The following is a 21,301-nucleotide window of genomic DNA, read 5'->3' as shown; positions in this document are numbered from 1 at the left end:
CATCTTAAAATTAGCAATTACTGGCCTGATTTTCAATGACAGAAGCAGGGACACCTTTCAATTTACTCCATTTTAAAGAATATAAAATTTGAGAAACTTGATGACAGTTCCTGATCTTTGAAGTTGCACAATGTCTCTATTTGTTTTGAAGAAGTGCAATAATGGTAACAAAAGATCTCATCTGTTTTGTTACTATCTGCAGCAAATAGAAACAAAGTGTGAGAGCATGTAGCATACCAGGCAACTCAAGTATCTCTAATAAAGCACACAATGACTCAGAATATGGGCATGAGGTGGGGCTGAGAAGAGAAAGGTGTCAGCAAGAAAGCACAACGAAAATTTACAAATTAAAACAACTGTTTCAAAAATTTTAAAAAGAAATGCAAAGTAAGATGTTTATGTGTGTTACTGATATTTTTCCCAGGTTACCTGGACTTGTTTTCGAGCTCTGAATTTTCCATATTCACACTGCCTAACTTGGGGTCACCATAAGATTTTATTCTAAAGTTTCTGGCAAATATTCTCAATCTGCCTACTGCTGGATATTGATGCAATGAATAAACCCCTTAAATTGCATTTCATGCAAAGCTTTTAATATAAATGAGAAAAAATCCAACACAACAAACACATGAAGTGGAGATGTGAGATGCTTTGCTGGACAATTCTTTTACTACTTGTAAATCTGTTTCCTTTCTATATCATGAAATCAAGTTATTGCAATAAAAAATAAAAATCCATCAGCATTCCTGCAGGATTTCTATAGCATTTCTAAATAGCATCTGGCAACAGGTTTTATTGCAAGAAATACTTGTAAACTGTTTGAGAATACTCATGCTTTTGGCTGTAGCTTTCATCTGCCAATTGGTTCCTAACAATTAAGGAAAACATACTTAAATTTGAAGCATCTATGAAAGGCAAATTGTTGAAAAGAAAATATTTTAGCTTGGTTTGCAAGAAGTGCACACATCAATGGTGTGGGAAACATACCACTGACAGAATTTATTTCTAAAAGTCCTTGTAACAGAAGTTAAAATCTGCTCAAAAATTACTTGCAGTTAGAGGAGCAAGACTGACACAAATCAGCAGTCTGCTCAGCTATTTCCAAGAGACAAGTTATGTTTATAAACAAAGCTTTCATGCATCCCAAAAAAAAGTACATGATACATGTAATGGTCTGAAATCAAACTACCTATACATGCAATGCTTGTGTGGTTTTGCTTCATGTTTTTAAACACAACTTTCTGAGAAACTTCATTATAGAGTAAGTGCAATCGAAGCAGAAAAAAATATTGTTCCAAAGTTCAAACAAAGCTCTGACCAAATGTGCTAACCTTCTCCCTGACCTCAGGTAAAGTAGTTCACCTCCCTATGACACTGATATAAAATCTCTCTATATGATGAATGTTATGAATGTCATTTGATTACATTGTATTTCCCATTTGTTTTTCATGAATCCTGAAGACTTCACTGAGGAATAACCAGTTGCCGTACCCTTCTGCAGTGTTTTTCATATCACTGCTGGTGGAACTGTTTTATTGTGAATTAGAGTCTCTCTTGATCAGTTTCCCATGTCTTAAAGGACTGAGGTAGATTTCAAAAAACGTTCTCAGAAAAACATGCATTTTAAATGGATCTACTATTAAAATATTTTTTTTAATTATGCAAGACAAAGGAAATAAAGTTCTAATGAGAGGGAAACACCAACCTACAGGAGTGCTATTTTAAGGAAAACAGGATGCACAGTATTTCAGATACTCAGATGGGCCCAGTAAGCATGGCAGTCACTGTGTATACAGCCTACATGTATGAACCCACTTTCAGGTTTCTGCACCTGCTAGATGATGCCCAAAGATTGAAGGTTGCAGAATAAGGCTTACAGAGTCTCTTGTACATAGTAAGAGCTCTACAGTGACATCCAGGACTCTGAAGATGAGCTGTAACCAATTGCTAATGGTAATTACTTCATACATCCAGGGGAACACTGGCATCACTGATGTTGGGTTACACACTAGGAAGCTAACAAAGCAGAATTGCACTGGTATATATATGACATGAGAAATTTATAGATTTGAGAGAATTTATGCAAACAATCATGGTAAGACAAAGCCTTCAAAAGTTTAGAAAATAATTCCAAAAATAATAATTAATAAAATACTAAACATTAGTTACTTATAGACTATCAACAAGACAGATTCATTTATGCAACATACCTCTTGCAATAATCATGAAATCACAGAATCGTCAGAGTTGGAAGGGACCTCTAGAGACCATCTGGTCCAACTCCCCCGCTAAAGCAGGATCCCCTAGAGCACATTACTCAGGGCTGCATCCAGGCAGGTCTTGAATATCTCCAGAGAAGGGGTCTCCACAACTTCCCTGGGAAACCTGTGCTCTGTCACCCTCACCGTACATAAGTTTTTCCTCACATTTAAATGGAACTTCTGACGTTCCAGCTTGTACCGATTGCCCCTCTTCCTGTCACTGGGGACTACCAAAAAGAGTCTGGCTCCATCTTCCTTGCACTCACCCTTTAGACACTTGTAGGCAGTAATAAGCTCCCCCCTCAGCTTTCTCTTCTCCAGGCTAAAGATTCTCAGCTCTCTCAGCCTTTCCTCATAAGGGAGATGCTCCAAACCCCCAATCATCTTTGTTGCCCTAATGATGTGACCTTTGCTCTTTGTGTGATTTCTTTCCTTTCTTCACTCTGACTAGTTTGGAAAGAAAATGACATTATTTGAATTTGAGGTGAAAATGCAAGAAGAAATCTTAGTGATTCACAACAGAATAATCATGGAAATGCAACTGCAAGAAAAAAACAGCTCAAGTGACAAAACCAAGAAATATGGATGTGGCTGAGTCTCCAGGTCTGAAGAAACTGTACCTTGCAGTATGCTCTCTTGCCCTAGACTCTGAATAGACCTGAGCTATGACTTAACCATGCATTCAAAGGAGATGTTATTCCCCAGCTAAAGTGGTTTCCTTCAGAAAGGATTTCATGTGCAGCAGCTTGGACTGAATTCCAACAGAGCCTTGGTCCAGGGAGAAGACCCCAGGTGCATCTTTCATGCATAATCTCTTACCCATTAGCTACTGCAGATTGAGATGACCACTCTGTGTCTATACTATTGCCTATGCTCTCCCTTGATGATCCAGCAAGGGCAAAGGGATACTTGGGTTAAAAGGACTTTCAGCTGAAACCACTATGGCAGTTCTATTCTTCTGAACTTCAGCAAACTCCACATCAACTTTAACTTAGTCTCTAAAATTCAAGATATAAAACTCCCACTTCTTATTTATACATGTGCAAGAAAGGACAATGTAATATTTTACATTGTGTTTTGCCTGAGGATAAATAAATTTAACAAGGGAAAAGGGAAATAGGCATCTAAACCACCTTATTTCTAAAAACCTTGTTACAGTTTGTGCATAAGTGAAGGCATAAGAACAACAGAGGTGAGACAGTTGCTTTGACCACTCCCTTTCCCATTGCTGAACTCTGTACCTTCCACATTTTATTTTCAAGTTTTTGGACTCATATTTCATTAAAGAAAAGTAGTTTGCCAGCTCCCAGTTTAAGAAACTAACGCTGATATCTGCAGTTAAAACTTGATGAATGTTAAGTATTACACCAACAATGTTTTCTAAATTCAGCAGTTTTGACATTTTGTAAATTATTTTGTAAATTGTGAGGATGCTCTGGTTTTTTGGTTTTTTTGTTTGTTTTGTTTTTTTTTTTTTTTTTTTTGAGATGAAAAGAAATTTAAATTAATCATGGCAAATAGCAAAAACTGTAATCTACTTTCTTCTCAACACAGTATAAGCCACAAGGGAGCACATGATTTAATGACAAAAAGATGCACCTGATAAGATAATTATTTGCTCAAGGAGAGATCTGGGTTGCAAATGCAGCTGTTCCAAAAATCTAAACCCACAGGCAAGAAATACTTAGTTTTGGTACGAGCTATATCCATAATTACTTAGATAAACTGGTAACAGACCCCAGAAAAGTGCATAGAGTGGATAGAGAAGTACAGAATCAGGGCTACTTTAAGACTGAAAAGAAAAAAAATAAATTACAAGATGGTAAGGATTCCCACAAACTATTGTTGCAAAGGCTTCATAAAAAATATCTCAGCCATTAGATTGTTCAACACAGCATCTTTCCTCAACTGGGACTCATTTGAGAAAAATATCTTTTTATATCCTGATTCAGTTCATGTACATGGCTGTTTTTTTCCCCTCCAGGACAAGTTCCATAGCACTGACCTGGACTACCTGGATGACAAAAGCTGAGATAAAAAGGGCATGCAGAAATGTTCTCAGCCAGTTCTCAGTCTTCCATTCTTATTTCAGAAGTCTGGCACTGCTTTTAAAAAAAAAACATCTCAGAGGGAAGCCCACTCATAATTTAACTCTGAAGATGACATATTAGCTACATAAAAAATAGAAAAAATCATATACTGCGACGTGTTCTGATCAGCAGTAATTGGTCAGTATTGGGTCCAACATCAGCATAATTAACTGAATTAACTTACTTTGTAACGGTAGATTTTTTTTCAAGGGGAAAATACATATTTAGATAAAATAGCACAGAGGTATTACCTGGAAATTTTCTATTATTGCAGTCAGTATTACTGAAAATCCATCTGTACAAGTAGACCCTAATGCTCACATTTATCCCTACTGATGTTTGACTGCATGTGTAGATAAGAAAACACCTGCATGGATCACTTAGCAGGATCAGTCTCACAGCAGAAAGAAAGTCAGTAAGAATGCATGTCTTCAGGACACTGCATGCTTTCTCTGTTGAAACATGAAAAAGCATGAAATGGTCTTGGCTGATCCCTAGCACATAAGTGTCTGAGTAACTCTTTTTATATCGGCCATGGTACCTTGCCATCAAGTTTTCAATATGCTGGGCAGATAATCCCTGATGTTACTAGTCAGCCTGCATTCTTCTCACCCAGCAAGGAGTCAGCAAGACAAAAGCAACATTCTGCTGACTTTTGCTGTTGAGATATATCTGTGGGTTGGGAAATTTTGTGTTAAATAAGGGAGACATAGCTCCACACTGAACATTTTATATTTGTGTCTTTCATAGGCCTAAACTTACAAAAAGAGCACCAGCAAAAGCACTAAGTATTTCCAACAGTGCCAGGTTGACCATGCTCTTCTAGCATAGAAAGTGTGTCAGGAGTCTAGCAATTAGTCTCCTCAACCAAAGAAATTAGAAAGGGAAATCTGGCAGATGTTGGCTACGTCTCTTTCTGGGAGACAAAGAAGAGCAGCTGTTACAGTAGAGATTGTAGGGATTTCTTGTGAAAGTCAGTAGCAAATGTCACCATCTGCTTCTGCCTTCTCTATGAAATAGAGGCAAAAGGGAGACTGAAATCTTGTTAGAAAATAAATGAAAAAAAAGGTAACAAGTAATCCCATAAAGTCAAAAGATACCCAAACACATTTACAGTGAGTAGGCAAACCTCTTACACTGCTACCCCTGGCAAACCTGTGATCCAGATGCACAACAAAAGCAACGAACACTCCCCATTCTCCTTAAATCATGATTTCTTTTCATTTTAATCTTACTACATATACTTTGACAACATTCAGTCTGCAATCTTAACACCTAGCCATTTCCTCTCTGGCTGAAAGAGATCACAGAAATGAGCAGTTGTATCCCTTGCCTCTGGCTATACAGGAATGGTCTGATGACAACTGCTTTGCCAGGGTTGGTATAAAACAAACAAAAACTCCCTACTGAATGATCTACACAGTGATGTCATGTGTGGAGGCAAAGTACTTATTACATAGGGAAAACCAAAAAACCAACAAAACCCACAACAAAAGCCAAACAACCTTCTGTTGCATTGTGTTAGGGAACTTGCTGTACATGTTTGTACATCTTGGCAGATAAAGATCAGATGAGGCAAGCAGTGAAGCGGTTAACCAAATCAGAAAGTTATCTCAGACATCCAAAGGCACATCTTGTAAACCTGAGAAAACTTCTTGCACAAAACTGAAGAGGAAAAAAAAAAGTAAAAAAAAAAAAAGTAAGGGCTTGTCTGGGAAGAATTAAATGACACTGTCAACAAGTAGCTTGCTTTCTCACTTAGAAAAGGAGGTATTAGTGAGATCCAGAGCCCAACAAAAGAACAGGAATACTTCCAGTGGTGTCAAACAGGCTTGGATTGAGCCCCAGCTTTCCTGAAAGCTAGGCTTGCTAATTGCCTCACTCTTCCACTGTCAAAACAGTCATCTCACTGGACAGAAATACCTTTCCAATATTGCTACAGGGCAAACATTTCTACACTGTTAATACTGGGAGCCGTGGCCAACCACCACCAGCAACTTGATGGCCATCACTTCCCCCATTTGGTTGTCTTGGAAAAAAAAAACAACCAACCAAACACAAAAACCCCCCAAAAACCCCAGCATTCTGGAAAAGTTTGGGGTTATGTTTGTTCAGTTTTAGAACCAGAGGCCACCTTGTAGCTTACTATCATTGCTGAGAGCATTTTGCTTTTCAGCTAGTGGCATATTTAGCAAATGAAAAAGCTTCAGAAATGGAAGATCCTATTCTCCTTCAGCTTTGTCATAAATCAGGAAATGCTTGATCTACACCTGGATAAAAACAATGAAAGTAACTGAAGAAATCAGCCTTAGCAAGTTATACTGCTAACACAGGTTCCACTAAGCAAACAAAAATCTTACATTACCAGACCACTACTGGAAGTACTATGCTAGATCTTCAACTGACGTAAATCAAAATGACCCTATTCACTTCAGTGCAGATGTTTTGAATTATTTGAGCTGAGTAGCATGGTCAAAAAGTGACTATTTTGTCTTACAGAACTGTAAAAGTGACTAAGAAATGAAAGGCAGTAGGTATAATAAAAATAATCAAACAAAAAAATAGAAAAGAAAGTAGTACAAAAAGGCTGAAAGTAGAAGTATATAAGATTAATCTAAAATAGCCACCAATTTTACTTCTTGTAAAATTTTAGATAAAATTATCTGGCTTTACATACATATGTGTCTTGAGTATAGATTTGTGCAATTTAATAATTAAGTATTTAATAATTAAGTATTTGTGCAATTTAATAATGCCATACCAGTCCTAAATTAAGATGTAAGGCTCAGACAGTGGGTTCAGCCAACCTGGAATTTATCAATGGTGTTTTTTGTATAGTCGCTGTGGCTGTCAGAATATGAAACATCAGACTTAAAAGCAAGCCCACACAGTGAATTTAAGTGTTCAGATTTGCAGTTTGGTGCTACATCTTAAGAACTGTTCCTGTTACAGTCTTTCTCTTCTAGAGCAAGATAAAAGTAGAAAATCAAACAAGCTTCTCAAAGCCAACACTGCTCTCAAGCCTTGGTAATTTTGAGAAATAGGAAACCTCTCATATTAGACTTAAGCACTCTTTACCCTTATGAACTCTGTTTCTATTATTATACAGGCTACAAGAGATTAACTACTGGTGCTCCTTTCTGAGTTAAAACCAGGAAGGCTAAGAAGAACTGGCATTTTGAATTAAGAGATACATATTTCTACATTCCTTTCTCAGGGAATCAGCTCTTGAGATTAGACAGTTCTCATTTACACTAGGCTTGTGTATAGTATAATATCTGAACACTATATGAAGAGATCGTGAAGCAAACTCTTTACAGTTGTCTGTTCACTGTCACAGCCTCCTGCTCTCTACTGATTCCCAAGCATTATGCTTTGTCTGGACAAGATTCACTTAGTATTACCATCAATGGAATGTTGTATTCAATCCATCCAGTGTAACACTAAACCAACTGGAATAACGGTATATAATATTGGAATAAAACCTGTATTAGTTTATTTAGGTATTCTCAATCTCTGAAATCAGTAGAATAACAATATTTTTTTTAAAAAACCAAACCATAAGACATTTTAAAATTTCTGTATTACCATCTCTGCATATAAATTTGATATTTCAGTTAAATCTTCTTTACCTCCCAAACTACTTTGCAGTCTTCAAAAATATTATGAGAGTGATGAAAGGCTATTAAGAAACAATCTCAAAGCTATTTTTCTTCCATTTTCTTCTCTGTATAAGTTTTCAGACTTTCTCCATGAAATCACCAACTGATACTGAGCTGTGGCTACAGTTACTTTTATGGCATTTACACTCAGCTAAGGCAAATGGAGTGACCCAAAACCATTTCTAAGACAAGATTCCTGTTTGTAGCATAAGGGGCTTAAAATTGCACCCAGTGCATATACACAACTAAAATTACATCCTGAGACTTCAAAGTGCAGACTTGGGTTCTCCAAAGGGACATTAAAGGTGTTGAAAAGACTTTGGACTGGGACAGCCAGTGCAGCAGTGTCAAAGCTGGAACAAATGGCAGAGGGATCAAAACAGCAACAAGCATTGAACCTTTCCTCCTTCAAAATAGCACGAGCCTATAGAGAAGTAGCACAAATGGTAAATGTGTTCAAGTAATTTCCATCTCAGCTTGTAGCTTCTTAGAGTTACTAGAAATTATGCCAAGCTAATATATGTCATTGTACATTTCCTCATTTTATGTTCATCAGAATGTTTTAATTACATAACAATCACTCAGAGCAGTTTAGACATCAGTTTAGAGTGCACCAAGAATACATCACAGTGAACTGTTTAAAAGAAAGCAAAGTATTAGGGCTTCTAAATGTAACAGTCTTGTGAATTTGATTCTCCTGTCATTTTGAACTTGTACTGTCATCTGCTCCAGTGAAGTGATGCACCAACTTCTGTAACCACTTACTGCGAATGTTGACTAACCATTGTGCTATGAGGTTTTGCAGCTGTGACTCTCAAAGACTGAAATCAACATTTAAATCCTATTGACACTGGCTCCTTTTTGTTTCTCTTTCTCTCTTTATTTTTTTTTTCACTTTTTTTTTTTTTTTTTTTTTTTTTCCTTTTTTTTTTTTTTTTTTTTTTAAGCAGAGTTGCAATTATGGTCTCTTTTATATTTGTAAATACTATTAAAATTATTGTATTTTGTGCCAAGCTATAATTTATATAATTGCATTCTGTAAAACTTGAATTTACTTTTCATTTAAAAAGAGCCCACAATAAAAGGCTTCTGCACTAGGAATTCAGTTTTCTGTGTTTTTAAAGTTTTATGTTAGAGTGTTTTCTACAGTCACAGTACTTTCAGGGCAGAGGAAAACTGTCATTGTTCAAAGTCTCATTGTAAGAGACTTTAAATCAACCATGGACCCTTAGTCAAACTAACTACCAGTATCAATTGTTCATAAAGTACAGCAAGAGGAATAGGGATGATTAAGTGGAATTTAAGCTGCATTGCTATTAAGGATTAAACAGAAAGGCATTTTCAAGTGATGTGTTAAAAACCATCTTGTCACAAGGTATATACGCCATAATGCACACATTTTTCAAACTATATCAGGCTGCACTCATTAGTCTTACAAATTTTGATGGTCTGTTATTTCTGCCTCTGACATTTATACGCAAATAAAAACCTTGACTACAAGTCACACCTGAAATTGCATCTGTTATGCAGTTGCTCACCTAAGTGTTTAGAAAACCTGCTTTTTGATGTGCCACTTCAACATTTTAGCCTTAACTTACTATCAAGAGGGAAATAAAACTCAGGGATGTTATGTTATTGCAGTCTCTTGAGAGCACTGATACACAAAATGAGGTACGCAAGACTCCCTTCAGTGTCAGAGGGCTAGAAAATGCAATATGATGCTTGAAAGAGAAAACTGCTCTTCTTCAGGCTCTGAGACTGCCAGGAGAGCTGCATTAAACACTGTGACTTGGATAGTTTAAATGAAACCTCTAGATTCATTGTTTCATTTTTTCTGGTCAGGTGTATGCAAAGTTGGGAAAAGTTTCACATGGATTTTCTAACCTCTCCTGGGGCTTTCGTGGTTGAAGAGGATGCCATTCACAGCAAATAGGTTGTAGGCCTCTCTGAAGTTCACCACAATCCAGTAGGCATACAGTTTTGCTGCCCCTACAAAAAGAATTTTAAAGAGTCACGTATCTCCGCTCTGCTTGTCCACAGCTCAGACAGATACACATACACACCCCTCTCTCTCACACACAGGGTAAAGCCCACATTTCAACAGTGGAGTGCATTAGAATTTGATTCATTCCCTATATGAGTCACATTTCATAGAGAAATAAATAACCAGCCCAATAAACAGCAGCTGAATGGGAAAATACTATATTTCTTTGCAGCCTCTGACCTGGCTAGGAAGCATTAGGTCACTTTCTCACTTGTTCTCTTATGCACAGTCAAGCAGACTCTTCTCTTTTACAATATAATTAACACAGCCAGAGCGTGTGAAATACACCACTGTGGTGACCCCTGCTAATAAAAATAAAAAATACTTCAGAGGAATAAAAGCGAAAATCTGGTGCCTTAACACTCAAATTGATTTGAAACTTTATCACCAAAGTCCTCCACGCACATTGCTTTAATAAGTGTTTCAAATTTCATGCAAGTTCATGAAGGAAGAAATGAGCTCTTGGGAGTTTTTTTTTTTTTCATTTAGGCAACAAAAAATATGAAACCTTATCACCTCAGTGGTATCTCACAACCCTCTATGAAGGAGAAGCCCCCCTTCCCCCTCCTCTACCAGAGCTCTCTACCTCTGAGCTGAATGAACATGGTGTTGCGAAGTGAGATGCTAATTTCCAACCCCCAGGCAATGGCAGCAAATACTTTTTATATAGTAATTCATAAAGGTATGCCTCTCAACATGTCTAGTCACTTCAGCTCTATCGTCAGTCTAATCTCACACCCAAATGACTTCAGCCCTGAGACATGAGCAGGGAGAACAGACAGACACTACACACACACCATCAGTGATCCTCACCGTAAGGCGATCTTGGGTAAAAAGGGGTGGTCTCCTTTTGTGGGATTTCTTGCACTTTTCCAAAAAGCTCACTGGTAGAGGCTTGGTAGAACTTCACAGAGTTGATAAGGCCACAGGTCTTAATAGCATCCAGGAGCCGCAAAGTGCCAACCCCATCTACATCAGCAGTATATTCTGCTAGGTCGAAAGAAATCTTGGAGAGAGAAAGAAATAAAGAAACACTAATTTTACAAGGGAACAAGACCATACTGCGATCATGTACAACCAAACAAAGTAATACATCACTTGTCACAGCCCATCTAGATGCTTTTTGTACAGATTAGATGCTCAGTTTACAGAAGTACCCTCAAAGGATTTCTATGAATAAACAAGTAGTTCCATAAATAGCAGAATCAAAAGACTGGTGTTCCCTGATCTCTTCTCAGGATTATTTTCCCATGTGAAGTAAGAAGTAAGTCTCCCCACAGTGACAGCATTATCAGGTTCTCTCTCATCTCCACAGCTGCTGATTTGCATGATATTAACTTAGATGTAATGGTTTTGAGACACTTGAATTTGGTTAAAGTTGACAAAAATAATATTTTAAAAAAAATAGTTTAGATAGACAGCATGACAGCATAAACATGTATTAAAAAAGCCACAAACTTTAAACAAGGTCCAAAGTTTTGCAATTTAAACACCCATCAAAACAGAAAAAAGACAAGAAATATCTGCTAATAAATGAGACTTTCAACCCCACCTGGCTAAGGTGTACCAGAGCTGTGTCTTTTGCACAGATATTAGGGAATGAAGAAGTGTGAGAGCAAAGGGTGGAGGCATCCAGAAGAAATTCATGCATACTACTGGGCCGTGACTCCTCTTTCTCTTCCCACTCCATTAGCCCTCAGTTTATGATGAACTTCATTGTTGCAGAAACCACAGGGCAATGCTTGACTCTAAGCTTTCAGAGTGTTTAAAAATTGTGTTAATTTTATTCCTTGCAGTTACAGAAGAAAACTACTACAAAAAGTAGTGGAAGGTATGAGATGGATTGTGACTGCCCCAACAAGCAGGAGGAAAACCACTTGGAACAGAGCTCACTCTGCTTGTTTTGTGAGGCTGGTTGTTTGGATGGGCTGGTGGAGCTCCTGGACTCTGAAGAATTTTCTCCCACTGGTGCCCACCCCAGAGGCACATTCCTCCTTCCTTCTATACTTTCTCTCCAACCCAGGGATTTTGGTTCTGTATGTCAGTTAAAAAAAAATAAAATCCTGTTTATACTGCCAATGTTAGAAAAAAACAAAAGGGGAACGGACCTTTTGAACAATCTCCTCCATCACCCTGGCCCAAGGAAGAATTACTTCTTGAGGTTAGTGGGACTCTACCAAAGTCAGATAGTCCAAATCTACTAGTCTTCAGTGTTAGAGTAACTGCTAATGGAGCAGAGGGTAAATGACTATAACTGGCCCAGCTGATCTATCACAGCGAAATCAGTATGAAACCTGTCACTTTGTAGATATTTTTTCATGTTCTCTACAGATTCCAACAGAAAGCCTTGTATTCATTTCTCCTGTTAGGCCATTTTCCCCTTTCAGTAATCACTAGAGGTTTAAGGATTATTTACATAGCAGATGAAATAAAAATAATTGGATTAATCTGAACTTGCACTTATGGTTAATTTAATACAGGTATGAAATAAGCTAAATTTTGCTTCTGTGCTCCAAAATAAAAATGTTTGCACACAGATTTGATCTGAAATAGCTAACAGTATGAATGAAAACAAATTTTACTTTTTTCTTTTTCTTTCTCCTTTTTTTTTTTTTTTTTAACCTAAAGAAAAAAAAGAAACCTGATACTTTGGCTTGTTAACCTGGTATGACCCAGCTGAAACTGAGCACTGATCCACTGAGAAGTGCTAAGCATTTTCTGTTTTAATCCATTTGGCGCAAAGATTTCAGCCACTTCAGGTCTCTCAGCTTTCCTGTCAGAGAAACTCATGGGAAGATATCGTAATGAATAGGTGATACAGTCAATAATGCACTAATGAGCATAAATTAGTATTTTTACCATATGGCTAGCACCTTCACATTTACACAGTAACATCCCAGTTTGCTAACTAAAGGAGGCAAAACACTAATTTTAGCAGAACCAGGAATTTCCCTGTATTAAGGTATCACCTCCAACAAGTAATCTGCTAAAACCACCACAGAACTGTTAAGAGTTGGAAGGGACCTCTAGAGATCATCTAGCTCAAATCCCTTGCTAAAGTGGGATTGCCTAGATCACCCGAAAATGCAAATGTTTTCTTATATATTCTACTATAAAGTAAATTACATATATAACTGAGGTGGTCTTAGATCAGAGGTTCCAGATTATGAAATCTTTTAACCAGAGTGAGCAGTGAGTCTGCAGCAGCAGCACTGGGAGCTGGTGTCCCTGGCTGATGCAGACACCAGTTTCACAAGAGATGCTTTTCCCTATTGCCTCATGAATGACCTTAGTCTTCACCTAGAAAATTCACTCCCTGGGGTGTGAGGTAATTGTGCCTCCATGCTGGCCAGGGCTGAGTGTCCCCGAGCAGAAACCACCAGCTTTGTGCCTCTTTGCTGGTTTTGTAATGCAGACTGTTCACCAGGGACAGGACTCAGACCACTAGGCTCATTTTATTTTGGAATACAGGTTACACTAGAATGGCATCCATGAACACAGAAATGGTTTGACCAAATAAAATCTCCAACACCAAAAATGCTGGACTGTTGAGACACTCAGTGCAGCATAGGGGCAGTAACATGGCAAAAAGAGATAAGTGCCCACTGGCTCCAATTCAAAGTTAAGAATGTAAAAGAGTTTCATAAAATACTGGATCACTTAAGCAGTCTCAAAAGAAGCAGGGCAGAACAGAAAAAAATATGCTGAGTTATCTATTACCACATTATTTCCCTCTCCTTATTAATATTATTTTGTGTAAGACCAGCAGAAAAACTAGAGAAAAAAAAATAAAAAATAAAATGCAGGGACCACATTAAAAAGGATGTGCAAGGGAACATTGACATGCACATACAACACACAAAAAGACCTGAGTCTAAGTGATAGAAACCAAATATCAAAACAGATTCAACAGAGAGGTTATTCATAGAAATAATCTTCACTGGTGCACTGAGCTCAGTGGGACTACCTGAGAGAATAAAAACTTCATGGAAATTATTGTAAAGGCAAGTGCATGAAGGCTAAAAATAATACCTTCCAAAAGATTAAACATTTATCCAGTAGAAAAAAGACCTTAGGTAATACGTACAGAGGAGTGTTTTCAAACAGCCCAATTTATGACAACTATTTTAAGTGTCTGAATTTGGACGCTCATCTCCCTGCACACCAATGAAGACTGTGGTGAGTCAGAACAGAAAGCCTAATGGAGATGCTGGTGACCATGCCCTGCAGAAGCAATATACACATTGGCTTTTAAATTTAGCTAGTTAAGAGAGACACGCTGTTCCAGCCTCAAAAATCCTAAACTATCAGTTACTGTCAAATGTGTAAGGCAAGTCTTGCCACTAACAATTTTTTCTGAAGACAATAACAGGAATTCTTCTAACAGCTAGAGCTGGGAAAAGAAACTTCTTTGCCGGGCAGAAGCTGTAAAACTGAAAGTTTTCTCAAAGCATATTGAAGTCATGGATCCAACACTTTGTCCTGTTTTGACAGTCTTTGTGACAAAGGGAAAGTGTGACTTAGAAACAAACCAGAAATTGTCTACTTGAAACATCTGAAACAAGGTCTGAGTGACCTTGAGACTCCCTTCCCAAGTAAAATGGGGGCACCAATCTTTTGTAGTTGTCATCATTGATCTCTGGAGATATTATGAATGAATACACTTCAGATGTGCCATTAGAAGTGGACAGAACAACAAGAAGAAACCCAAATCCTTAGTTAAAAGTACTTCAGTACCAGGTTTTCAGGTCCTGAACACCTTGCAGTATTGCTTCAAAGAATATTGAGATGAAATTCAACTCCTTATGTATATGGAACGTCTATGTACTGAGTATCCTCCCTGCTGGATTCATCACTATTATAGTACATTTCAAACACATTCTTGGGCAAGTAAAAATTTACACCACCAACCTTACCCATAGGATGATTAAATTTTCTTGAGAAAAGCATATTTTCATTAGTTGTAACACAGGCGGAATCACAGGACACGATACTGATACACTGAACCACACTATGTCTCTTCTTCCATGCAGCATCAAAAATTATAATGAGTTTTGTGAACTGGCTTCTACCTTTTGAATTTGAACTTCTGTGCCCCCCTCCATTTCTTTCCTTCTTTGTGATCATGAGATTCAATCTCTACAAGAGATTTTAATTTGATAGAGCAAAGTTTTAAATATGTTTCCCAATTATCATTCAAAACCAAGCTTAGTAAGGTCTTTAACAAGATTTAAAAGCTTACTGGAATCTATCTAAATGAAAACATATGGATCTTGCCCTCCACAAGAACACAATCATATAATGTTTATGAGTACTATATTAAAGCCTGCAGACTAAACAATGCTTGCTTCTGATCAATGTGTTGTCAGCAGTGGTAATATTCCAAAAATAATTATCAATTTAGTGCACACGCACAGGTTTGGCTTTGTGGGATAACTCATCTCTCTTTTGTCATTTGGAACAATACAACAGATGAGCTGCAATAATTAATTATTAGCTTTTAACACAAAATAGCATGTGCTAGCAGCATATGCTTCAATGTTTTACCTAAGGAATATAAGTCACAATTTGAAACTTCCACTCCTTCTTGCAGCCTTCTCAGTTTCAGAAGACTGGATTTCTGGAAGGCTGGGAAGAGGGATGCTTATGTGAAGACCTAGGGATGAAATAGGATAATATAAATCTAAATTATTATTCTTTCACTGTAAAAGCAAAAGGGGCTAACTTAACTACAACATTAAAATAAGCAGCTGTGCTCTCTTGAAAAAAAAAAACAACCACAACAACTTTCAGTAGATTCTTTAGATTAATCAGAGTTGAATGTATGCATCAGGTCTCTTTAAGCATTGAGAAAGGTTTATAACTGAGAAGCAAATCACCAAGTGGAAAAACCGCTCAGAAATGTTTCAAGTCTCACAAGTTTCACAGCGGTTGCTTTTTTGTATTCTTTAAAAATCAATTTCTGTTTGCTTTGAATATTCACTGTGCCTTCCACTGCCAGTAAAAACCACTGGGGTCCCTTATAACATCTCAGTAAACAAACTGCTCAACCCGTAGGAACAGGCATGAAAAACATAACATTCCAGTTGCTGAATCTAATACAAGCTCTGGGCCAAGCACTCCTATAAAGTCCTAACACACGGGAAAAAAATCCTACAGATTTTAGGAAATCTAAAGCATTTGAGGAGAGCTAAGGATGAGGCAGAACCTATGTATCTACAAAAATGTCAGGTAACCTTTCAGGAGAATATGACAATTTCTCTTCCCCCCAACCCCCATAATGAATGTTTAACTCATTAGTCTCTCACCTAATAAAAGTAGTAGTTGAAAGATACCAAAATTCCCCGAACAACTATATATTTTTCTTTTGTTACATAAAAAAATAATCAATTCAGTAGCTCTGAACTGCTTATTATTAAACAACACTCGATATCTTGAAGTCCTATTCAACTTCTTAGCTAAATAGAAATTAACTGAAAAAATATTGACTGAAATTCTGGATAAAAGAAATACGTCTTTGGTAGATTTATCTTCTTTCCTATTTATTTTGCTGTTCTCTCATTAATAAACTAGAAAAAATAATGTGATCTGTATAAAATCAGAGTAACTTGACAACATTATTATCGGCAGAGAATTCACAAGAAAAAAAAGTTTTATAAGCAGAAGTCAACATTTTTTCCTAAAATTCATGTTAACCCAAGACATTCACAATATTGCTCCAGCAAGAGGGCTTGGATAACTTCAGTTTTCAAGTTACTTGTGATGTAAAAGAATAAGCAGTGTTGCTTCTCTGCCAATGCTTACATTGGGATCCCAGTCATAGAGTTCCACTACAGCTTTATCACACTATGAATTGCAGACCAAGTAACTGGAAAGACCTCTTGAAGTGGTTAGAAGTTCGGTTTTCACATCAACGGGCCAAGTATTTCACATTCACTGCTACGTGCAAAGACCCCGATCAAAGTGCAAAATAAGCCATTTGCTGTTTAAGGATCTTAAGTGATCCTTCATGATATTCATGTTCTATCCCTTGCCAAAAAGCACAACAGACTGCGCTTCAGGGACCAGCTCAATTTTATACAAGTAACCCCAAAGTGCTTTTTATTACACACAAAAGAGAGGAGCTTGAATGCAAACCTGCTTATTGTCCCAAAACCAAACACACATTCCCTTGCACCCTCAAAAGGAGCACAAATGAGGGGTAAAGAAGAGCTGAGTTAATTCAGGGCTCTACAGTGTTCATTCCTCCAGGTATATGGAGTTCCAGGAAATTGGTGTGGGGAAAAAGTGGGCAAGATGAAGGGAAAGTCTCATAAAAGTGTACTTCCAAGTATGGAAAAATTACTCAGGGTAACAAACAGCAGTAAAGCCATACCTCACCTTTCACTATATCCCCAAACATCAGGCACTGCAGAATCCAAAAGCAGCTGTTACAATGAGCAGTAAAACATTCATGAACAACTAAGTTATACTGCTGTTGTCCACACGAGATACAAGAATGCTGCTAAAGTCACTGAAGTCCTCAACCATCTTGCAATTGAACCACCCTGTGCTCCCCAAAGTGCAGCAACTTCCTTTGTGCAGCTGAATACTCCAGGGTCAGAAGCAAGATTCCTCCCCTCCCAGCATACTACACAGTGTGTGCTCATACTGCAACTTCTCATGGCTGGGCTGGACTTTGACTCTCCTCCTGATTAAATTCAAGGTCTGGATGCAAACTCTGAAATAATATGTGAAGAAAAATAGCTTGGCAGCATTAAAAATAGGTTTATTTCTTCCCTCTTATTAATAAAAACTACTACCTAAGTTTCCTTGGGAAAGGAAAAAAAAAAAAAAAGAAAAAAAGAGATGAAACATGAGAAAATTAACCCAAAGCAGAGCTTAAGCATGGAGAAATACTCCCTGAGTAGTCAAAAGTTTTATTTTTATCAGACTAGTAGGGATTGATAGTTGGATTCATTATTCAGTTTCTTTAAACTCCTCCATGGCAAACTGCAGGTGCTGTTGTAAATTCAGCTCACAAGGTCACCACGTTCACCTTTGCTTTAAAGCAGCCACTCAGTGTTTATGCCTGATCAGCAAAGAGATACAGAAGAACCACTACTTACCTATTATTTTCAAAATGTTGATGCCACAATTCTTAAATTGGAATATCTATTCTCCATTTTAATATGGAGAATGTTCTGTTTAATATGTTCTGTATAGTGGTCTTGACTGCTGGCTGTTGATTGAAAGGTGCATTTTGGAACAGATCTCCAACTAAAGGTAACTTGTAAATGGTTTATTCTTTTGTTTATTGACTAGGTAATTTAGAGGATTAAGAGAATTTAGCATGATTGGATTAAAAGAGTGTTGGTTAAAGGAAAAAGGACACAAGCTGAAACATGATAAATTATGATCAGATGTTAGGAAAAAAAGTTCACTGCATGGGTAGGTTAACACTGAAACAGGTTGTGCAGAGATGCTGTGGCATCTCCACCATTTGAGATTCTCAAAAGTCAATCAGACACAGTCCTGAGCCACCTGCTGAAAGCTGACTGTGCTTTATGGAAATGGCTGTTCCAGACGACATTCAGAGGTGGCTCCCCCAGCAATTTTAAGACAACAGGGAAAATGGAATTACAGGAGTGTGTTTCAATGTTCACACATACAGCACTATCCAATGAGTAGAAACTGGATGTACAGTGTACAAGAACCAGGCTTGGTCTTGTAGAAAATCAGTGATTTCTACTGGGGGAGTGGAGAGCTGTTCACAGAAACTTTACAGAGGCACATAGTCCAACCTGCTATTCATCATACCACTTCCACAGAAGACCTTCAGATAGAAGAATGTTCAGATCTGACAGTAAAAAAAACAACAAAACAAAACTAAAGCACAAGAGGAGAAGGAGGAGGGATATCACAGAAGATGAGATTCAATATGGCCATAAACCTTTGTCACAAAAATGTAACCTCCCCATTAGTTTTGCTTATCTTCTCATCCATTTGTTATTAATTTGATGAAACAAGGGAGCTGTCAAGGTTATGCTATGTAAGGGATTTATCTTCCAGAACAATCTTCAACACACTGTTCAAAGTCTTCAGTTTCAAATTACAGAGATTAGAAAAGAAGCTTTTAAAAAGAGGCATTGATTCTTTATTCCCTTTCAGTGTGATTTTGTTCAGGAATAGTTTCAACAATATACATGTTTACTCAAGTTTTTAACTGCAAGACACATGCAGCAAAGTCAGGATAGGTTTTGACGTTTCAGATTTTCTAAGTTCAATGGGTAGTGATACTGTAATACCCTAAAAGCTTTCTTACATATTGAAGTCCAGCTGTGCCAGAAGCTTTCAATGCTATTTAGTAGAAAGACAAAAGCAGACAACTTTCAGAGTCACTAGAGAACATTCAAAGGGAGATGTAAAAAGATAGCAAATTAATTTTGCTTTATACGTACCAGGGGAATAGAGAGCTATGAATAAAATGCATGCAGAGAACGCAGTCACTTTGAAAGAAAGAGCACCATTTTTACTCACTTTCACATACAAAGAAATTAATTTTAAAAATACAGCTTATTTACAATTCTAACAAGACAACTAGGTTATTGTATTAATTTAAATATATACATTTACTTCTGATGCTTAAAAAAACCCCTTCATCCTTGCTTCTTTTGTTTTCAGAACATGTAGAAAGATGTTCTGCACACAAGTGATAAAAACATCATCACAAGCAAAAATAAAAAAGAAACAAACTCCACAAAAACCAAATCTTTACCATCTATCTGCTTTATGATTTTGATAGACTTTCAACAGATGGCAAGATAGATATTGACTTAAAGCAATAATCCATTATGGCACTGCTTTGTGGACAACAGTCTCTCTTCTCTTTGCCTTCCTAGCCAGCAAGACTGCAAAATATGACTTAACTCAGTCGACCCTCCCAAGTGTTGATAAAACTTCTGTGTTTTCTAGAAGCTAGTACTAACCCAGTGCTTGGCAAATTACTACCTTCTCTGACTCTCTTGTAACTCCTATTGATGCATAAAGTAGTATCTCCCTAGTTTTATGGGTCCTACCAGAAGTCTTAGTTTTTAAACCAAAGAAAAAAACGTATCTTTTAAGCAGGTATTATCACTTAACATTATTTCCCAGACTGCAATTCCTCATGCTCAATGGTATTGGTTTAGAAATCATAGAAGCACTTCAAACAACTGTTTCCCAGCTACCTCAGAGTACCAAAAATGTTCATCTCTATGGATTTTAGATAGATTTGAATATGGACTAGAGATTTTTTTTCCTTAGGGGTATTTACTCTGGAAATAAAATGCACTGAACAAAAGCAGATCCTTTGTAGAATAATGTCTCAATTTTTTTCCAATTTAAGTGAGTACAATCTTAAAACTGGCTATAAAACTGTAAACTTTTTAAACAAAAGCCTTCCCCCTCCTTCCCCACATATTATCTACTGACAAGTGTCTACTAGTTCTCCAAGTTATATTTGTTATTATTTTGGGGTTTGGCTTCCTGTGCTATATCCACCTAGTAAGTGATCCAGCACAGCTCTCATGTTAAAAGGATGAGGAAAATCACAGTCCTTTAAGTCATTCTACACACACTCTGAATGAAGCATATGTAGAGATACAACACATACTTCATAAAACCCCATTTTCTAGAATACTTTGTAAGACCTCTTAAAAAACAAAATGTTTTACCCCTTACTCTATGAAAAAATTGGTATTTTTTCATTTTTTAAAATTAAAATAACATTTTCCTCCTCCTAACATCAAGAATTACTATTGCCCTCCTTTTAGCTAACTGGGGGTCAAAAGAGCTTCCCCACTTCTCAGGGATATTGTAAGAAAAACATGAATTAGATGAATGCACATGTATTACTTATTAATGAGACCGACGTATAATTAGACTGACTGCCCATAATTATGGCCAACTTAGCCATTCAATTTGAAAGGTAAGGGTGCAGAACAGCCAAATTACTGCAAGAAGACAAGTTACTATTTCTCTGTGGACCTAATGCTATCTGGAAGCACTCAAACCACAGAAAATGCAAGATAAAGCAATTTATATTAGCTCTCTTTTATTGTCAGTGATCCTAAAATCAAATAATTGCACTCCTCACAGTTTAAGAGTGAACAGGTACCTTGGCTCTGAACCCACATTGCAGCTTAGTATGTAATACTTCAGTTGTGGCTAAGCTTTCAAAACAGGTAGGACTTCAAGGACACAAATGAGAAAATGAAACTTTTT

The 21,301-nt window shown here is 37.1% G+C and overlaps 1 protein-coding gene across 1 annotated transcript in view; it reads right to left on the bottom strand.

The window, feature by feature from the left end:
• GMDS (GDP-mannose 4,6-dehydratase) overlaps positions 1-21,301 on the bottom strand; it is a 353,620-nt gene that overhangs the window by 246,048 nt on the left and 86,271 nt on the right. Inside the window, exons 5-6 of the mRNA XM_010000967.1 lie at positions 10,871-11,063; positions 9,898-10,002 (exon numbers count right to left, since the gene is read on the bottom strand). Coding sequence (XP_009999269.1) covers positions 9,898-10,002; positions 10,871-11,063 — 298 coding nt within the window. The remainder of the gene's footprint in view (positions 1-9,897; positions 10,003-10,870; positions 11,064-21,301) is intronic.

The sequence above is a fragment of the Chaetura pelagica genome, unplaced genomic scaffold (genome assembly GCF_000747805.2).
Source record: "Chaetura pelagica isolate M959 unplaced genomic scaffold, ChaPel_1.0 scaffold104, whole genome shotgun sequence".
Lineage (NCBI taxonomy): Eukaryota > Metazoa > Chordata > Aves > Apodiformes > Apodidae > Chaetura > Chaetura pelagica.
Note: the sequence above shows the minus strand (reverse complement) of the source record. Positions and strands in the feature narration are given on the sequence as shown.